This window comes from Cuculus canorus, chromosome 16, assembly GCF_017976375.1.
Source record: "Cuculus canorus isolate bCucCan1 chromosome 16, bCucCan1.pri, whole genome shotgun sequence".
Taxonomy (NCBI): Eukaryota; Metazoa; Chordata; class Aves; order Cuculiformes; family Cuculidae; genus Cuculus; species Cuculus canorus.
The window spans coordinates 18012372-18031480 of record NC_071416.1 but is presented as its reverse complement, the minus strand read 5'-3'; the positions used below and the strand labels follow the sequence as shown (position 1 = coordinate 18031480).

Below are 19109 nucleotides of genomic sequence, written 5' to 3'. Positions count from 1 at the left end.
CATCCTCAAGCTGTCCCAGCCCCAGCCAGCCAGGGCAGGAGGCCAGATTGAACATGGCAAGATACCTGGGAGTGCTCACAGCCTTCATGACCACACTGCCAGGGTACTGGCACACACTGGGCTGCATAGGCAGTGCTCCCAGCAAAGCCACGCTGGGGTAGCACTGAGCCTGATGGCCCTGGAGGTGCAGATGAGCACCTGAGGGTGCTGCTCAGCTCCTCTACCAGCAGCTTCACTGCTGCCGAGTCAATGCTGAGTTCACAAGAAGGGAGCTGCACTAGTTCCCACTCTGTTCCAGAGCAGATCCTAACTGCTGTAGCTGTCTGTCTGGTTTGCATGCCTAATTACAGTAATGGTACATGGAAATCAGGCTTGCATTTTTCTATCCCAATTGTTTATCTAAGCTCTTTAAAAACCTTTTTTCCCCTCCACAGTGAACCCTGAAAAAAAATGTGTGTTTCTTTTGCAAGGGGAATGAAAGCAGATTGCCAGTCCCCTCCATCCTGCTCCCTGGACCCCCTGGCAGCGCTGTGTGGGGTTGGCCTTGGGGAGCCGTGTCCAGTGCTGACCCCGCACCCCTAATCTGGCCACCAAGTCCTGGCTGCAGCCCTGAGGCAGTGGTCCAGCCCTGTATCCTGGTAGGATGCCGCCGGCCCTAGGACTCAGTCCTTCCCTGGGCTGCAGGAAGTCTGGAGCTTGCCAGGAGTGAGATTATTTTCAACTTGTTTAAAGGAAAAAAAAACGAAATGAAAAAAAAAAACTAAAAAGAAAAACAAAGCAAAAAAGGAACCAAATTTTCCACAGGCTTTTTGGCTGCATGGGCTGTGCTCAGCACCCGGACCCGTGGGCACAGAAGTGTGTCAGCCTCGGTCCCCAAACAGCCTGTTTTGGGGCCAATAACACCAGCTCCTGGCATTGCCAGTGATGTGGGCACCCACGAGTCTCTCTGGTTTGCTCCATCCTTAATGCTTTTTGTAATATTCTTAGAGTCTGGCCAGTGAGACCACCTCCCTGGGCAGTTCCTGATGCCCTTGGACTCTCTTGAGCCTTTAATTGTAATTCCTTAGCAACTCAGCTCAGCCTCAGGGGCACCACATTTCCAAGAAATGGATTTTTGTCTGCACCTTTTCCCTGGGTTATGAGAGGAGCAGCATCCCCACATCCCCCATTTTGAGGTCTGGAATACAGACATTTACACCATGTAGCATGGCCCAAGGACCCACTAGAACACCTGGAGACTCTGCCCAGGTAAGCGGGGCAGAGACAGCCCCAGGCTTAGGACTGGGGTGGACAGACTGGTCTGGTGGGATGCCCCTGCTTGACCTGTGTCCGTGGCACTGCTTGCAGCAGCTCAGCCTGATGTCGGGTCCACAGCAATGTTTGCCTGTTACCTCATGCTTCTTAGCAGAGGATGGGCAGGGACTGGGAGCGCTGCCACCAACCTGACCACCCTCATGTCAGGGAGGTGAAAAACCCACAGCGCAGAAAAGGGTCCTGCCTGGGCTGCCCTGGCCAAGGCAAACACTTTGCCTGGATCTCAAGATCTGGGGAAGAACATCCAGGCCTGGCAGCAAGCCTGCTGGTGCCAAGCTGCTTTGGCATGGGACAGTCTGGTTCCTTACAGCAACCCTGGGCAGCTCCCGCTCTCTGCACACCCCTTTCAGTCAGAGAGGGTGCAAAAATCCCCTTTAAGTGGAGTTTTTTGGCTTTTCAGCAGGTGTGGTTGCAAATTCCTCTACAAACAAACCAGCCCACTGCCTGTCTAGGTGACAAGCACAGTGTCATCAGTCTGGATTTGGGTTTGGTGAGCAGGGAAGGAACAGTCCTTGTACCCCTCCATGTGCCACAGCTGCCCCCTGCTCTCCCAAAGCCTCTCAACCACTCCATGAAGAAATGTGCTACATGGTCTAAATGCAATGCAATGGCTGTTTAAAAAAACAGCCAACCCCTCTGAACTGGGCAGCAAATGTCCCTTGGAGATGGTCAGACGCTCAGGTGATCCCCTGGCTGACATAAGCCTCTGGGCAGAGTAGGCGTGGGCAGTGTGATGAGCGTGGCAGTGCTCAGCAGGCAGGGTGCCGGTGGCTGTGCTCACTAGATGGCAGCAACTCTGCTCCCAAACGACCAGGACAGATCAAACCCAGACTTCGTCTTTCTCTGGAATATTGTTTTAGGGAGAGCAAGCCAGGATTTGATTTTCTTCTTGAAGTTTTTGAAGCTGCACTCACCTCTAGGACCTAAAATGGCTCCCTGGGGCTCTGGGCTTCAGCTGCACCCCAGCTTAGCAGGAGCAGGAGATCCCTGTTGCCTTCAAGCCTCACCATTGCCTAGGGATGCTCATGCAATGCCACAGCTGCACACAGTGTCAGTTATCCCAAGCCTCCCTAAAGCATTTGATGCTTTTCCTAAATCCCTAGCTCTTGGAATGAAGTGAAGGGTGTTTTATGGTTCATGTTATGTTTATGTTTTATTTTATATCTGGCTGCCTTGGGGATAGGGAAAAGCTCCATGTACTATTCAGGAGCACAGAAAAGAGCTGTCAGACGGGGTCCGCTGAGCAGCCCAGGCTCGGAGCAGGCAGCCCAGCTTGCCAGAGCTGGTGGGATGGTCTGTGTGAGTTTCTCCAGCATATGGTGGGTTATTGTAGGATCCGGCAGAGACGGGCGCTGCCGACTCGCAAGCGAGAATGTACAACTGGATAGCTGGCGCCTGTCTGAGACATTTGAATTAATCAGAGATTATGCAAATAAACAGCTCTGCCAATGCTACCAGCTCCTCTGCCGTGATGTGGAGCATATGTTCCCAGCTTTCTCCAGGAGCTGCAAAGCTCCTCGTTTCCATTTGCAGGACCTGCTGTGAGGAGCAGATTAAAGGCAGCCTGTGGCTGGGCAGGGGGAAACAGGAGCCCCTCGAGGCCCTCCCAGTCCTCCTGCTGCCACCTCTCCCCTTTCCTCATGTGGCTTGAATTACTGTGGCTGTTTACTTAATCCATCAGGCTTCAAGTATGAGCCACTCAGTGCTTTCTTGGCCTCTCCAGCAGAATGCTGCACCATAAACGTAACAAGGCAGGCTTGTTCCAAGCCCTTGAAGTCAATAAGCAGCGCTCCTCCTGCCCTTTGGGACTGGGCTGCTGCTAAATATAGCTGAGAGCACTTTCCATTCATAAAATGTGAATTATACCCTAGCCTCCGAGGGAGGTTGAGGAATCCGCGGGCTCCAGACAGTCCTGCGTGGGATGCAGGCAGAAATTGAAAGGCTTTGCCGTGTACTTTCACTTCCCTCCAGCCCTTTTTTTTTGAGGAGACAGCGGAGGAAATACTTTTGGGGTAGATATGAGGGATCCTCTGCTCAGGCTGGTTAAAGAATTTTCTTGCATTTCATCCTCAGTTACATTAGGGGCCAGGGTAGATTTGCTGGGGAGGTGAGCACAGGTGATGGTAAGCATGGGCTGATGGAGTGGCCCAAGCGACTATCACACAGGTGAAGCACCTGCTCCCCCAGCACCTATAAGATGCTCGAGCACTTGCCAGGAATGGGAGCAGTAAGGTGGTGTACCAGCTGCTCCCAATACTTAATAAGCATGCTGAGATCTGCCTCCTGCTCAATGGACTTGCTTCCTTTTGAAACCCCCTGCAGATCTGCATGTTGCTACATTCCTGTCATCCAGCCCTTTCCTTCACCATCCCTTGGCTCTTGGCATGCGCTGTAGATGTTCTCTTTGAGTTTTTCCTCTGGCAGCTGCAGCTCTAGATGCACACACATGTGTCTGCCAACAGCTTTGCACCCTGTGTGAGGCTTCCACTTTTGGGAACCCCATCTCCCAGTGTAATTTAGGGACATGCTGCCCTCCAGGAAGTCTCAGGTTAGGACCCTGGAGACCCAAGCTCTTGTGTTTCCATGGGAGCTGAAGCTATGCAGGTGCTGCAGAGGGAGGAGGCCAAGACACCCAGCATCATTAAGTATCTCCATGCTGGGTGGTACGAGGCTGTTGGTCCCTTGCAGTCCCGAACTCATCATGCTGAGCTGCAGTGTGGCAGGTGATGTGCACAGTGAGGCTGAGGATGGGCTGTGCGCCAAAACTGTCGGTCTGTGCAGTACTGGTGTCCCCGACATGCTGAATGGCACAAAACACTGCACGATGGGCCGGGGACGGGGTAAGTCACCCTGTGCTCCTGGGGTGCTGCGAGTCGTGGGGCACCGCGCTTCCCCTGCCCACTGCTACCAAGTTCAGTGTGGATTTAACACCGCTGTTGGGTTGTTCCTAAATCTAGCTCAAAAATGCCAAACCAGCAGGTTTCCAGGTACACCATGGGCTTTTTGATGCCGCAGAGATCTGAAAACTAAATAAACACCTCCTCTGCTTAACGCTTGTGTCTGGCTCTAAGAAACCTGCCTTCTTTTTATGGCATCTTTAGTCTCCTGCTGATGCCAGCACCTGCAGTCACTGTCTGTGTGTGTAAAACAGAGGAGCTTGGCAGAGCTATGCCAGCTATGAAGGGGCTGGGTTTCATGCCGAAGTTTTTCTCTCTTTTTCCCTCTTCCTTTTGAAATAACCCCATTTGGGCCTCTAATAAGAAAAACAAAGCATCTGGTACCAAGTATTTGGCCGCTGGAAATCAGCTCCTCATGCTCATCAAAGCACACAAGTGATACAGGGACTCCTGGTATGGACCAATAACACTTATGGCTGCATTCATGCATCATTGCTGTCCCTCCTGGCCTTTGAATATATGGACTGAGGACACCAAGGGAGCTGTGATGCTCTGTGCCAGCATGTGAGGTAAATTGAGAAGGTTAGTAAAGAAGCAATTGAATCAGTAAAGAGTCCTTGAAGCCTGATTTATTAATGCTCTTGTGTGAGGTCTCAGCAGGGTGAGATGCCTCCATGAGCAAGAGACCAGTCGGGAAATCACGAAATCTGGTGGGCATTCAATGTGTGCGGAGGACCCTTCGGTGAGACCACCCCAAGCCCTGGACAGCTCAGGGCTGTTCCCCTTCCCCAGGGCTGGCAGCAATGCTAGCCACTGCCTGCCTAGCTTGCTAGCTTTGCATGAAGAGGTGGAAGTTGGTCCTGGTGAACTCCTGATGGATGCTGTCAAGTATTTTGTCTGAGTTCTGGGGGATGTCTGAGAGGACCTGCTGCCCTGGGATGAAGCTCTGCTCCGGGGTGTAGGTGAATGTGAATGAGCTGGAGTAGATAAGGCCATCATCCCTGATCAGCAGGAGTGGGACCGTGATGGGGTATCGCAGCCATCTCCAGTTACTGCCGAAGGCAGAGACATCGGGGACAACACACATGAGGGACTTGGGGCTCCTGGGAACAGCACAGGATAGGAAAACTTGCATTAATCCATGAGGTCCTGGTGAAGGACCAGGTGGCAGCGAGTGCTGGGATGACTCCTCCAGCCTGGAACTCAGCAGGAAGTCTCCAGCTTATTTCCCCTCCCCTGTCCTCCCTGGTGCTTCATTCCTCCTCAGGGTTGCTTGCTTGTTTGCAGCCCCAAGGTTCCTTGCCCACCGCCATCCCCAGGCTATATCCAGAGCCAGCAGCATCAGCTAGACTCCTCTCTACCCCTCCTTGCAATGCTCACACACGGTCCTGCAGAACGGGCAGTACAAGTGCCCCTGTCCCGGAGGTCAGCAGCCACATAGCCCCCCGAGTTGCCCAGCACTGCCCAAATGTGGCTGCTGTTCCCTATCTGCTCCCTGGCCCTCTCGGCTGTGTTACCTGTACATTGTCTCTGCTTCCACATCTCCAAACCAGACCTTGAGGTGTGCGTGGAAATACTCCCCCTGCAACTCCAGCATGGCCACATCCCTGCTGCCCGTGAGCTGTGATAAGCAGAGCGCATGGCATTGTGTTACATGGTGGAATAAGCCAGACTCCTCCTCCTGCACGATGCTCTGCCCAAGTATCCCGTCCTCACCACAGTGGTCCAGACTCAAGCATTCCCACAGCATCCCAAACCCAGGAGATGATGAGTGTGGGTGCAAGGGCTCATCAGCAGAAGCCAGGGTGGATGCTGGGGTGGCCAGTGGCTGGCACTGTGCCTACCTGCAGGGCAGTGATGAGTGGCACGGGGCTGACGGGCTCATGGACACAGGCCAGGCTCTTGCTGAAGGTGTACTCCACTGTCTCCGTGCCGATGATGGTCCAGCAGGAGCCATCATTCAGCAGCTCCCGGGTGGCTTCCTTTGGGCAGGGAGATGCCTGTGAAGAGTGTCACAGCTTCAAATACACCGCAGCAGGGTACCAGGGCCAGGACACCTGGCTTCTGCCCCTGGTATCTCAGTTCCAAGAAGTGAGTCAGTGCCTCCCCTTTCCTTGCTGGAAAACTGGGATTGTGATGCTTAAGCTCAGACCTCGGTGATGATGCCTCTGCTAGAGCAGCCAAACCAGAGCAGATGGCTTTGCAGTGGTTCTAACCTTAATTTGGATGAATCCCCACCCCTTTACTCGAAGATTCCTCCTGGTGACATGTTCCCCAGACACCAGCAACACAGAGGAGCTTGGAGAGAGGGCAATGAGCAGCCCAGGAGTCCTCACTCCTCCTTGCACTGCCATACCTGGTACTGGATCACTTTATCTGTGGAAAGACACAGGTACATGTGGTCGCTGCCCTGGAACTGGAAGGCGCATTTGTGGAGCTGGGAGATGGGCTCATCCACGTCCAGCACAGCATACTGCTTCGTCACCTTCCGGATGATCTGTGGGGCAGCATCATCATCCCAGGGATGGTACTCATCACTCAGAAACACAGAGCAGCCAGTTCCATGTGTCTGACAACTTGTGGAATGGAGGCTTACCAGGGGGGGCAGGGTGATGCCGGTGGCTGTGCAGACGAGCTGGACCACGGAGCCGTAGTGGATATACCCTTCCCGCAAGGGGAACTCACTCCGGGTGCAATGCTCATTGGCTTGCCAGGAAGCAGAGAAGTAGAGTCACTGCTCTGAGCAACTGGGGAGCAGGTAAGCCTGCACTGCCTTGCTATGTGCAGGTTAACTACGCTTCTGGTACTTTCTTACTGCTTTCTCTGCTCTGCAGGCGCTTGCTGTTTGATGAGACCATTGCTCTGTGGGACCCCAGCATAGCAGAGCAGAACTGGCATGTGGTATCTCATAAGGACACCCTGGAGGCAGTGTCAGTGGGGATGCTCTGCGCTCTGGCCTCTTCCAGGCAAGTTAACTTCCTTAGATTCCTGAGTCTCCAGACCAGTACAGCTCTTGCTGCCCTATTCACAGCCTGTGAGCTCTCAGGACAAGATGCCAACCCTCAAGGCCAGTGGGAAACATCCACTGGCTCCACAAATACATCAGGAACACCAGGCAGAGATGAGATCTGAACTAGGTTCCTACATCCTCAGGTTAATTCCCACCCCCTTTGCTGCCAAAAACCTAGTTTGCAGGAAGGGAGAGCCCAGGCTGGAGGCAGACAGCCCCAGGAATGGCTAGCATCAGCAGCCCCAGGGTCCTTACCCAGGTGGAGGGTGAAGGCTCCCCATTGCCTGGCACTGGCGACAAAGGCTCCCCCCTCGACAGAGAGGTAGCGGGTGCTGACGGTCTGGGAGCGCAGGCGGTTGAAGAGAGAGACTTTGGAGCCTGAGGAGATGCAGACTGTGGGGAGAGATGTCTGGGTTAGCACTTGCCAGGTCTGTGTGTAGCTTGAACTATGGCTTTGTAAAGGCAAGGGAGGACAAGTCCTGGTCACCAGTGTAACCAGTTTGGCAGGAGCCAGCACTCCGTCTGCCTTTCTCTGTATGTGAGTGCCAGCCTGGTGGGGCTTTTCAAAGATGGGGAGCCCAGGAAGCAGGGAGCACACTGGCATCATGTATCATGGTGGGTGAACCCTTCAGAAAAGAGACATTGATATGCCCAGATATGTCCTTTTTTGGAGGTGTCCATGGGCTTTGGGCCCAGCCTGGACCATTCCAGAGCCAAGCTGTGAACACTTGGAGAGCATCCCACCCTGGGCTCACACTTGCTTTCCTCCCCATAGAGCCATCCCTGTACACACGATCTGTGTTCTTCAGCGACTGCTTCTTCTGTGAAGGCTTGGAGATGACCTTGATCAGCTTGCTGTGGAAGGTGCCAATCTCCTGCCCGTCACTGAAGAAGAGCTTCAGGACCAGGCGGAAATGCTTGCGCTTGTCTGCATCCGAGATGTACAGTGCCTTGGCACAGCTGAAGCCCTGTCAAGGGGAGAGAGCAGTTGTGGGCAGCTCCAGCCCAGCCCCACCCACCTTCCTCACCCTTCTCATCCTCCTCACCACCCTGAGAGGACATAATAGCACCTTTTCAAACAGTCCAGGGTTCATGTAGAGGGAGAAACAACCAGAGATGTTATTACAGGTGGAATGAAGAGCTGCGGATCGGCAGAGGCTTTATTTACACTGAGGTCAGAGAATGCCCCATGGAAATAAATGTTCACATGTGATTTATCCCACATAACATGAGAAATCACCCTGGGTTTATGGTTTCCTTGCTGTCCCAGCTGCCACACTGTGACTTAGCAGCTATGCGAGCACTGCAAACAAAGGCTCTTTTTGTAAGGTTTCTGGCCCAGCTCAGACCCCGTGGTCTTCGGGGACCTCAGATAATGCTTTTTTCAAAAAAAAAAAAAAAAATTTCTTTTTTACCCCTATCAAAGGACACCAGATCTCTGCTGAAGGTCTTGAACTTGGTGATCAATCAGGTGTTTATTTAGCTGTTTATCTGCAAATGAAAGACTGGGCTTTGATTTTGCGATAAGCAGCAGTGCTGCTCATTGGGAGAACGTACTGAGGCTGAGGGAGCTGTGTAGTTTTTGGCAGCTTGCCTGCCACGGGGCTGAAAAGGTGGTGCTGAAGAAAGATAGGGCTCTTTGCAAGGCAGAGGAGCCTGCCTGGCTGCTCAGGCTGCCACCTATGCCACAACAGTGTGGCAGAACAGGAGCAGGGAGAGATGGCTAGAAAGGAAGGACCATGACATCCCAAGAAAGGGGGTGCTGCATCATCCCAAGGCATGGGGTAACACCAGAGATAGCCGAGCAAATGCATGAAGAGGGTCTCCATGGGGTGCCACCGCATGGCTTTGGGGCTCATCAAGATATACCTTAGCATCCGGCTGCTCCTCAAAGCTGAGCTTCTGGGTCTCCTTCAGGCTGCTGCCCATGCTGTCCAGCCCCATGTACCCACACACCTGAAAACCCGCCTCTCCCACGTCCTTGTCTGGAAGAGACAGGGAGAAACATCCTCCAGCTGTGGGCTCTGCTCCTCCTGGCATGGTGGGGTAGCCCAGGCTCCAGCCCTCACTGGGTCTGGACTGCAAAGGGCTCAGCCTTGAGGGGGAAAGAGGAGTTTGGGGGGGGCAGACAAAAATAAACAGTGTCCCTCTCCCTTTTGTAGGGGTGGAGGGCAGCTCTCCCTGGCACAGGAAGGGACGGAGGAGAGATCCATGGCTGCCATCCAGCGCTTACCTTTTATCTGCTCCTGTTTTAACTTCCATCCTGGCCCACTCAGGTAAACGCAAGGTGGGGGGCAGAAAAATCTGCAGAGACAAGAGGATATTTTCTTACTGCACTCCGACACCCAGAAAAGATGCTTCGGAGGGACAGAGAGGGAAGACCTTCACCTGGGGCTTGCCAGCACCAGGAGCAGCCCTGCACCCTGGGAGGTACATGGGGCTGGGGACCCCCTGGCTCAGGGGCGTGGGCAGGGCTGGCCAGGGGAATCGGGCTTTGCTGTCTCAGCATCTCCTGCCCTGCACTAGGTGGCTGCCACATCTACCGGTGCTGCTGGTGGCTGTGAGCCTGCTGGCCACAGGATGATCCTGGGAGGGGAGGATATGGCGCTTTGGCCCCCCTGCTCTGAGCTAAGGAGGGATTGGGCCCCCAGCCTCTGCCTGCCTGCCATGTGGGAGTGTCAGCAGGTTAGGAACAGAGTTTGTGTTCACAGCCAGATTCAGAGTCCAATGCAAATAAATCTATAGCCAGGGTTTTAGAAACCTATTTTCTTGTGTTTTATTTGTGTTTCTGCTGTCTTTGCACTTGGGTGAATGACGCAAATTCATCCTCTACTGATACTGGGTAAGGCGCTAGTAGAGAAAACACCAGTACAGGGGGCTGGATATTTCAGAGCCCCGAAGTCCTGGGCATGGATTTATTTAAATAAGTCATCCTCAGTACAGGGCCCTGACTCACATCATGAAGAAAAATGGCACCTTTAAACTTTAACCTGGGAGCTCTGTGCCAGTTTTGTCTCCCTCTGCAGACCAGGCATCTGATTTTTATGCTCACCCCTTGCATGGGGTCTGCAGCAGGGGAGAGAAACTGTCACAAAGGCTCAGCAAAGTGAGGGCTTATTCCCTGGCCTGGGAGACCCAGTGCCAAAATAAAACCCTTAGTTGTGGACTGGCAGCCCCTGGCAGGAGACTGTGTGTGATAAGGACTTTGTAGGCACAGCCATCCCAGCCTGCAGCTGTCAGCTGGGGTCACTGGGTGCAGTTGCGCCTTTAGAGGCAGAGTTCGTCCCCTCACAGCTACTTCACACTCAGTAATAACAGAGGATTATTTATATTATGAGGATTAATGGGGGGATTAATTATATTACAGTGCCATAGTCTGACGTCACTGCCCAGGAATAGCAATTTTGGAGATTCAAACCAGAACCTCAAGGTGTTTTTGCAGTGTGGGAAGGGTTTTCAAAAATAGCAGCTTTTTGGAGACTGTGGGCATTGATGGAAACACTCCAGTCTCTGCTGTGGCCGTTCAGATCTTGAAAAAAGATTTCCAGAGCACTTCAATCACTAACCTTTCCTCTTCTTCACCTCTGTAATTCCATTCTTGGGGAATAAGATTTGAATAATATCTTTCCTTCTTTTACTTCATCTTTCTGCTCTCCAGCACTTCACTGGAGGAACCTAATGACTGGAAACACCTAACTGGGATGAATGCAGGCAGGGGTTAATGTCTTTCTTGTGTTGTTCAGTTCATGAAGATTAAATGATAGCTTTGGAGACAAAGAGGTTGTGAGTGGATGAAAGAGGGATATGGCAAATCCTTTGCTTCACCAACTTAAATCAGAGAAATCTGGCAAGGCTGAAATTAAAGTCTAGGTAGGTACGTTTGGAAGTAGCTATCGGAGAAGCTGGAGTATCTCCTACCTTTTTTCATTGCCATACGACTTCTGGGCGACTTTGGCATGCAGTATCAGTACCGTCTGGTCTGCTGGCAGCTGCAGGTACCTCCGCACACTGTCTCGAAGCAGGTTGGGTTGGTATGGGTTTGATCTATAAGATAACAATCTCCTAGCACTGTAGCGCCAGAACTGGTTTCCTTGCCTTGCCCTGTGCTGAACACGGTGCCTGGAGCTCCCTCCATGTCCAGGCTGATGGTGTGGGGAAGGTGGAAAGGCTTTCCCATCAGAAAGCACTAGAGCTCAGAGAGCATCTCAGCTGCTGCAGCACCAGGATTGGCATTGAAAAATATAAAGTTTGGATAACTGAACAACTACTTCCCCAATTTCCAGTCAAACACACAGAGGTCATTTTGTTTATAGTGCATTTCTACGACTGAAACATGCATTTCTATGAATTCTACTTGCACATGATGGTAGCAGTGCCCTAATTCATAATTAATCTGTTATTTTCCATCTGATGCGTTTGTCGCTCTGTGGCTTTTTAGTGATTTGGGAAATGACGCTGCTGAGCCACAAGCTGCCACACAAGGAGGAGCTGCTTGTTGGCTTCTGCAAGGGCTGTTGGGTGAAAATAGCTAAATTTCTCTCCAGGTGTGTGGTTTTGCTGATTCTTTCTGCTCTATTAACTAGGAGTTAAGCAAGCCCATTCCTGACTGCATGGGCTGATACTGACCTCCTCTTCCTGCAACAGCTCCAGTGCTGCCACCAGCACACGATTCTGAGCTCAGCCACAACTTTCCCCAGCTGGCACTTATGCCAAGCCAGGCAGAGCACCTTTGCCAAATAAACCCTTGGATTGCCCTTACCAGCTCCTCTGCCAAGGCTGGATCTGTTCCCTCTGACCCTCCACAGAGGAGCTGGGAGAATCCTGCTCCAGCACGCTGAGGCTGAGCTTTACCTACCAATATCTCCCCAGTGCCTGCTCCAGGGTGGGTTACTTAGTCTTGCTGAAAAGCCACACTTCAGCCTTTCTATCTACTGAATAGTTTATATCTTTGCATGACCAAAGAGAATCTGTAAGAAAGGTATTTAATCTTCTTCCATCTAGGTAATATGCAGCTGTCTCAATCCTCTGCTGCCAAGTAATAGTGGGATTTCAGCTTTGATCTGCCTTTGCTGTTTTTCCCTTCATTTAAAAGCATCACTTGGGAATCTCTCTGTAAAAAGTCTTTTTTTAATACAGAACTACTGATTGTGATCAGGATAAATATGCAAAAGACTGTCCATTGGCATGACCTTGGTTATTCTTCATTAATACAGCACAGTGAAAAATGAGTATTAAAATTTGCTGGCTACATTCAATATGATTTTGTCCTCAATTTCTCAGAGACAATGAGCACAGAGCAGGGGAGAGCCAGGCATGGTGTGTGATTTTCTTTCCTGGTGAATCTCATTGTTCAGTATTCAGTTAAAAATGAGGAATAAAGTTTTGGGTCCTTGCTCGTGTTTCAGCTGCAGGGACACATGCTCCACCTCTGTCAGTGTCACCCACCAGCACCAATATGCTTGCCAGCACCCATCCATACAGCTCACGGTCCGCCTGGGAGCCTTTCTCATTAGCCCATCAGCTGAGTAAGGAAAAGCCTGGGACCAAGGTGAGGCAGCGGCAGGGCGTGTTCAGGAGCAAACTGCCAAATCCTGTGGATTAAGACATGTGCTGACAGCACGGCCAGCAGTAATGCCTGCTCCACAGAGCCTCCCACGGCACCAGCTCAGGGCAGGGCTGAACTTGTGCTGGTATCACTGCTACCTGCCATCCATACGTAATATCGGAGGCACGTGGGTTACTGCTCAGAGCTTATTAAAGAGTCTTCTGAAATGATTATACACATTCTATCTACTGCTTAAAGTGGAAACCTGCATGCCAAAGGTGGGTAAATAGACTGTAGTTCTCCGGATTTTATGTCTAGCTGGAGGAACGACTACCTAGAAACTTGGTTTTCTTTTCTTCATCTGTTCTCTGCAGCCATTGCCTTCCAAATTTTGGGGCTAAATCACTTCAGTGATGCACTTCTGAACAGTGCTTGCCATTCTGCACGCAGAGGTGACCACCCAGCATCCATCATCTGGTTTAAATTTACCTTCAGAGAGTCACATGGCTTTTGCTAAAGCAGCTCAATATACCCACTTGGCTCCTTCTGGCACCTACAGCCTCCTCAGGGTTACAGGGAATTATTCACTCCTTCTGACATATTAAATTATTAAAATGCTTTGATTGTAGTGCAGTGCTAGTTCAGTGTCGTGTTAGCAGCAACACATGGGCTGGGCTCTTAGAGCTCACACAAAAAGCCTCCTTTTCAGAGCCTGTGGTCTCAGCAGGAACTCAGCCGATCTTGCACACAGTTGGACATTATGTGGAAGCAGGGGAGGAGCAAGCAGGGAGCCACCACCTTTCTACTATACTGTTTTTGTACGCTTTTTCCCCTCCCTGCTCAGCCTGCCATCACTCACCACCAAGGCTTTTCCCTCGCTTTAGTCAGGTTGTGCCTAAGGAGAAGCTTTGTATGCACTTTGAGGTGCATCTCTGGTGTGGCTCTGCCCTGGTGTTGGGGGTAGGAGAGACCCAGGGCACCCACAGATATTTGCAAGCCCTGGCTGTGTTGCTGTGCCCTCTTTCATGGGAAATGGGACAGGCTGAGAGAGTTGGGCTTTTTCAGCCTGGAGAAGAGAAGGTTCCGAGGAGTTCTTACAGTGACCTTCCAGCACTTGCAGGGGCTACAAGAAAGCTGGGGAGGGACTGTTTACAAAGGCTTGTAGTGATAGGACGAGGAGCAATGGGTATGAATTGGAGACAGGCAGAGTTAGGCTAGACATAAGGAGGAATTTCTTCACCGTAAGGGTGGTGAGGCACTAGCACAGGTTGCCCAGAGAAGTTGTGGCTGCGCCATCCCTGGAGGTGTTCAAGGACAGGCTGGATGGGGCCTTAGGCAGCCTGATCCAGTGGGATGTATCCCTGCCCATGGCAGAGGGGTTGTGTATGATCTCCTGGTCTCTAAGGTCCTTACAACCCAAACTATTCCATGATTCTACGATTCTATGAAATGAAACAGAAAAAGGAGGAGTGACGTGTGTGCTTTTCATGCAACACAGCTGGACCATCTCGTGAGGGGCTGTTTTAGGTAAGCACACAGGGAAGCCAGGCAGTTGCTGTGAGGCTTTGGTAGGAGATTTGAGGAGAGCTGTTGTTTAACTTCATAGCTATAAATTAGTCCTCACCTTCCCTGCAGCGAGTGCAGGGGGCCTCAACCAGCACTTGTCCTGCTCCAGCCAGGAAACATTTTCCCCCTCCTCAGTACTTTGGGTAGGGCTGTGCATCGCTGTCTACCTCCTGCCACAGAGCACCGCAGCTCAGGTGTCCTGCCTTCCCCCTGGGTGACTGCCCTGCCACAGGCACGGCTTCTGCCTCTGTCACAGACCAGGAAGAACCCAGCCAAGGGGCTGCACATGTCCCCGCTGAGACAGCCATACTCATGGTGTGCAACTTATCCCACTCTCTACGTCACCTTCTGCTCCCCGAGGGCAGATCAGGCTGGGAAGTCCCACAACACCCTGTTTGTGCACCCATGGGCAACTGCAAGAGCAGAAAATGCACTCTATGGAAACTGGGAGAAGCAAACTGCCTTCTGCACCGCTGTGTTCCAGTTCGAGGATGTACACCAGCTCAGTCTGTGGAGGAAGGGATCCAACTTTTTCAGTCCCCTGGGAATGAAACTATCTGACTCAGGAGACCAAAATACGATCCCAGCAGCCATTGTTTAGAAATTAGGTCGTCAAACCAACTCTTTATACAAGAACTTCAACTCATGGTAACATTGTCCTCAAGCATAGGTAATGCTGAATTCAAGTGCAGAGATTTAATTTGCTGCTTCTCCCCTACAAAGGAGCTGCCGTTTGCCTTGCTCAGGAGATGCCTGCCTTGCAGCTTGCTGGGGACTTACTGCTACAGAGGGCAATTGTTCTTTCCTGGGTTTGGGGAACTAAACATCCTAATAAAAAATATCCATTTTAGAGGCCAGGGCTATACTTTGTACAGAGCAGGGGAGAAAATGCCTGCAGTGCTCTTGGGTATGGAGTCAATGCAATGTTTATGCAAAAGGAAAAGTCATTAGAAATCGCAGAAATGAGAAGCCTGCAGTTTCTGGCTTCCCTCATTTTTCAATACCTCCTTTAATACAGACCAACCCAACCCACAAGCCCTGTATGCACAAGTGAAATTCAGCCTTTTCTGGGCTTGGGGGATTTATCTACCACACCAAGGGCAAATACCAGCGGAGAGCAGGAAGCGCAAAAACCTTGCAGCAGTGTGCTCTGTGGAGAACCGGGGGCCAGCTGGGGTGGTCACCCCAGGCACATTCCCAGCGGCCCCAGCAGCACCAGCACCCTCAATGTCTGAGTTTGTTAACACAGTATTGACTTGTCTGCTAGAAAATTCAGATAATGTGGGTGATTTACTGTAGTCTCCTTTCTGTTCCTTGTAGAGCCATTGATGTTAGTGCAAAGAGGAAAGAAAGTGCTGTTAAAGCACTGAACCACAGTCCTACAAAGCTGCAAAGGTGGTTTCTACCATCACTAGACTGATGCAAGTGCTAAAAAGAGGTGGAGGGCTGGGTAAGGTCTATTCTGGTGTGTCTTAAGAAGCCTCTGCTGCTGATCTCCATTGCTACAGTCAAGCATATCAATTAACCTTCTTGCTGGAAGCTTGACCTGAGGCTCTACGGCCCTCAGAGCTCTGGTCTGCAGCTCTGTGGTTCAACCCCACCTCCCCACACTGCAGACACTACCTGCAGAGGTCCCTAAACTTCCAGGGCACTGTAGCTCAAACAGGCATTAAGCTTGGAGTCTCTTTTTCCACAGCCTTCTGAGTCTACGCAGGTCCCAAGTGCACTCCCACAGTGAGGAAAAAGAAAAAGAAAAAGAAAAAGAAAAAGAAAAAGAAAAAGAAAAAGAAAAAGAAAAAGGAAAAGAAATTTTAGGAAAAGAAAAAAGTAAAAAACAAAGTAAAGAAAAAAATGTAAAAGAACGAAAAACTAAAGAAAATGAAGGACTAGCCCGCGTTCCTCTTCCCTCCCGCAGGGTCTGGGTGCCCGCGCTGTGCCCGCTCGGTGCCTCGGAGCCCCCTTTGTCGTTCCCACCTGCCCATCACCCAGTGCCCGCGGGCACCTGCCTGGCCGTTCTCCCCCGCCCCCAGCGCTGCCCCGGCCGTGCCCCCCCCGCCCCTCCCGCCCCGTTAAAAGAGGCCCCGGCCCCGCGCAGCGCCCCTACCTGAGCCAGCAGCGCGGCGGGGAGCGGCTCGGCGGTCCGCACGGGTGAGCGGGGGGCGCTGCGGGGAACAGCAGGCGTCAGGGGGGCTGCTCCGGGAGACGGGGGGCCGCGCCCCCCGGGGTGATTTTCCGGGAGGAAGAGGGGTGGGTGTCGCCGCCTCTGGGGATGCTTTTCCCGGGGGAGAGGGGAGGGTTGCAGCCCCCCCGCGGATGATTTTCCCTGGGGAAGGATAGGGGTCGGCAGCCTCCAGGGGGCTTTCCCGTGGGTGAGAGGTGGGGATGCTTTTCCCGGGGAGAGGGGTAGGGGATGCTTTTCCCGGGAGAGATGTGGGAGTCGGCATCCCTGGGGAGCTTTTGCCGTGGGTGGGAGTCAGCATCCCTCGGGTTTGCTTTTCCTGGGAGGGAGGTGGAAGTCGGTATCCCCCGAGGGGGTTTCCTTGGAGAGAGGCGGGGGTGCTTTTCCTGGGAGAGAGGTGAGGGTCGGAGTCCCCCGGGGATGCTTTTCCTGGCAGGGAAGTGGGGATCGGCAGCCCCCGAGGATGATTTTCCTGGGAGAGAGGTGGGGGTCAGCATCCCCCGGGGGGAGTTTCCTCGGAGAGAGGTGGGGATGCTTTTCCTGGGAGGGAGGTGGGGGGTCGGCATCCCCCGAGGGATGTAGGAATGGAAGTAGGAATGCCAAAGAGGGGAGCAGCAGTCCTGGGCATGAGGCGCAGAAAGCAAAGCTCGGGGGTGCGTTGAAGAGCAGAGCCTTTGACGTGGGTTTTATTACCCCAAGCTGCGGGAAGGAGCGCCCCTGCGAAGCCCCCTGCCTGTATGGGTTTGTACACCTGCAGTGGGGCCAGCAGTTGCCCTCCCGAGCACTCTGACATGGGGGGTATGTTTTGGGGGGCGCTGTAAGAGAGCATGGTACCCTACTCTGCGCAGAGGATGTAAACTCTTTACTGCTGTCGGAATGGTGCAGTTTGCAGTCTGCCTGCTCCGCTCACCTTTTGCCTAGCTTTGGGGCAGGTTTCTGCTTATACAACCCGGGATCTCTTTTAACAGAAAATAATAAGGTCTGGTACCCCTGGGCAAGGTGCACTGAGCAACAGGAGATCGAGATCCTGCAAAAGGATAAGCTGAAAAAGTGTACTGTCTGTTTGTTATGCACTGTTTTCGCACGGCTGGAAAATTGGTTCTGTGCATACTCATAAATATGTTTGCACAAGCAATCACCCATCTTTAGCTTATAATTCCAACCATTTCACAGAGAAAAAGTAGCTTTGGGCACTTTTGTTCTAAGCAATTACATGGGAAAACTTGTTTTGAAAATCAGATTAGTCTGTACTCATCATGTCTGTACTAACATGCAGCCGTCCAAGATAAGTGGAGTCAAGCAGATATGTGATGTGGTGGGATGTGCTCTGCTGGGGTTTCCCCCTCGTTCTGTGAGGACAGTCCTTGGTGGGGTGCAGAGAGCTGCCCAATCCATCGAGGAGGAAGGGCTTTATAGTGGGAACTGGTGTTGGTGCAGAGGCTGGCAGGGAAACAGGACTTCGAAGGAAGCCACCAGCTCTGTGCAGTGGAACATGGGGAGGGAAGTTCCTCCAAGAGAGGAGCCTGTTCAGAGCCCTGACTCTGAGAGAAGACACACAACTTCACCTCTTCTGCTTAAACCCATAAACCATAGACCCAATTTGGTTCAGTCGAGCCCAGATTATTTCTAATGTTACTAAGAAGTCCTCCCCGTGGGACCCTCTGTAGCATCTCTTGACAATGAAGATGCCTCTTTCTTTTTCCAAGAACAGGAGCAATTAATCACAGGCAGTGAGCATGCAGGTTCTCAGTAACAAGTAGAAACTGCTTTTCACAAGCAGATTCTTGTCTTGTCGTCAGGGATTCTTTAGATTGGCATTTGATTTCAGCAAAAAGTGTGTGGGGAAGTCTGCTCTCGGATCTCAGCTCTGATATTTGCCACCAGGATATGAAGAGCAGAGTTAACTCCTAGAATAAAATTGGCCTCATCCAAAATACAAATTCCCATCTGAAAGGCATGCAAGAGGTCTTGGTGTTTGTAGTAGAATGACAGTTTCTATTGAAGCCGGCATGGTATTGCCGCATCCAACTGGAAAAAGCTGTTGTTGATTTTTGTGGATGTTGCGACTTGCTTTTTTTTTCTCTTAGAATTAAAGTAATTTTACATGATTAATACAAGATGGGCTCAGGAGCTGCCCTTGCTGGCGATGGCAGCAGGCAGAAAATATGTAGCCAACAAGGCAGCTGGTTGTATGCAATCTGTGGTCACAGAAGATGTTTGTGCTTCAATTGCTTATAACATAGCATTTCCCTTGAGGTTGGCATTAGGGGTTAAAGGTTTTCAAGAGGAGCCTTTATTTAAACATCTTTAAAGTTTCCAATAGGGGCCCCTTTGTTCACTTTCCGAGCAGCGTGCCTGTCTTGGTAAAAAGTCAGCGCTCATAAAACGCCATTTGTGAATGCTTGATGAATAGGGCTGAAACACCGAGGGGGAGATCAGTTGTGTTTGTGTCTACAGGCGCATGAGAATTACAGACAAGCTCTACCATGAGTGAATTAATGAGATATAGAAAAAACACAGGAAAAAAAAAAAAAAGGTCCAGTGGTGCTTATGAAGAAACTTATACGAATCAGCTACTGCAGCAGAAGTCTTTAGTGC

The 19109-nt window shown here is 51.6% G+C and overlaps 2 protein-coding genes across 6 annotated transcripts in view; one reads left to right on the top strand and one right to left on the bottom strand.

Moving 5' to 3' along the window:
• Positions 1 to 2504: 2504 nt before the first annotated feature.
• Positions 2505 to 19109, bottom strand: part of RBPJL (recombination signal binding protein for immunoglobulin kappa J region like) — a 22417-nt gene continuing 5812 nt past the window's right edge. The window contains exons 2-12 of one of the 2 annotated variants that reach the window (XM_054081754.1): positions 16437 to 16494; positions 11140 to 11265; positions 9455 to 9525; positions 9091 to 9206; positions 8015 to 8189; positions 7477 to 7614; positions 6808 to 6917; positions 6568 to 6708; positions 6056 to 6211; positions 5729 to 5832; positions 2505 to 5314 (exon numbers count right to left, since the gene is read on the bottom strand). In XM_054081754.1, coding sequence (XP_053937729.1) covers positions 5041 to 5314; positions 5729 to 5832; positions 6056 to 6211; positions 6568 to 6708; positions 6808 to 6917; positions 7477 to 7614; positions 8015 to 8189; positions 9091 to 9206; positions 9455 to 9525; positions 11140 to 11265; positions 16437 to 16494 — 1469 coding nt within the window. In that variant the 3' untranslated portion in view covers positions 2505 to 5040. Of the gene's footprint in view, positions 5315 to 5728; positions 5833 to 6055; positions 6212 to 6567; positions 6918 to 7476; positions 7615 to 8014; positions 8190 to 9090; positions 9207 to 9454; positions 9526 to 11139; positions 11266 to 16436; positions 16495 to 19109 lie in introns of both variants that reach the window. The other variant, XM_054081752.1, reaches the window with a different exon arrangement.
• MATN4 (matrilin 4) overlaps positions 9328 to 19109 on the top strand; it is a 25172-nt gene continuing 15390 nt past the window's right edge. Inside the window, exon 1 of one of the 4 annotated variants that reach the window (XM_054081750.1) lies at positions 9328 to 9651. In XM_054081750.1, coding sequence (XP_053937725.1) covers positions 9576 to 9651 — 76 coding nt within the window. In that variant the 5' untranslated portion in view covers positions 9328 to 9575. The remainder of the gene's footprint in view (positions 9652 to 19109) is intronic. The other 3 variants (XM_009567572.2, XM_054081751.1, XM_054081749.1) reach the window with 3 other exon arrangements.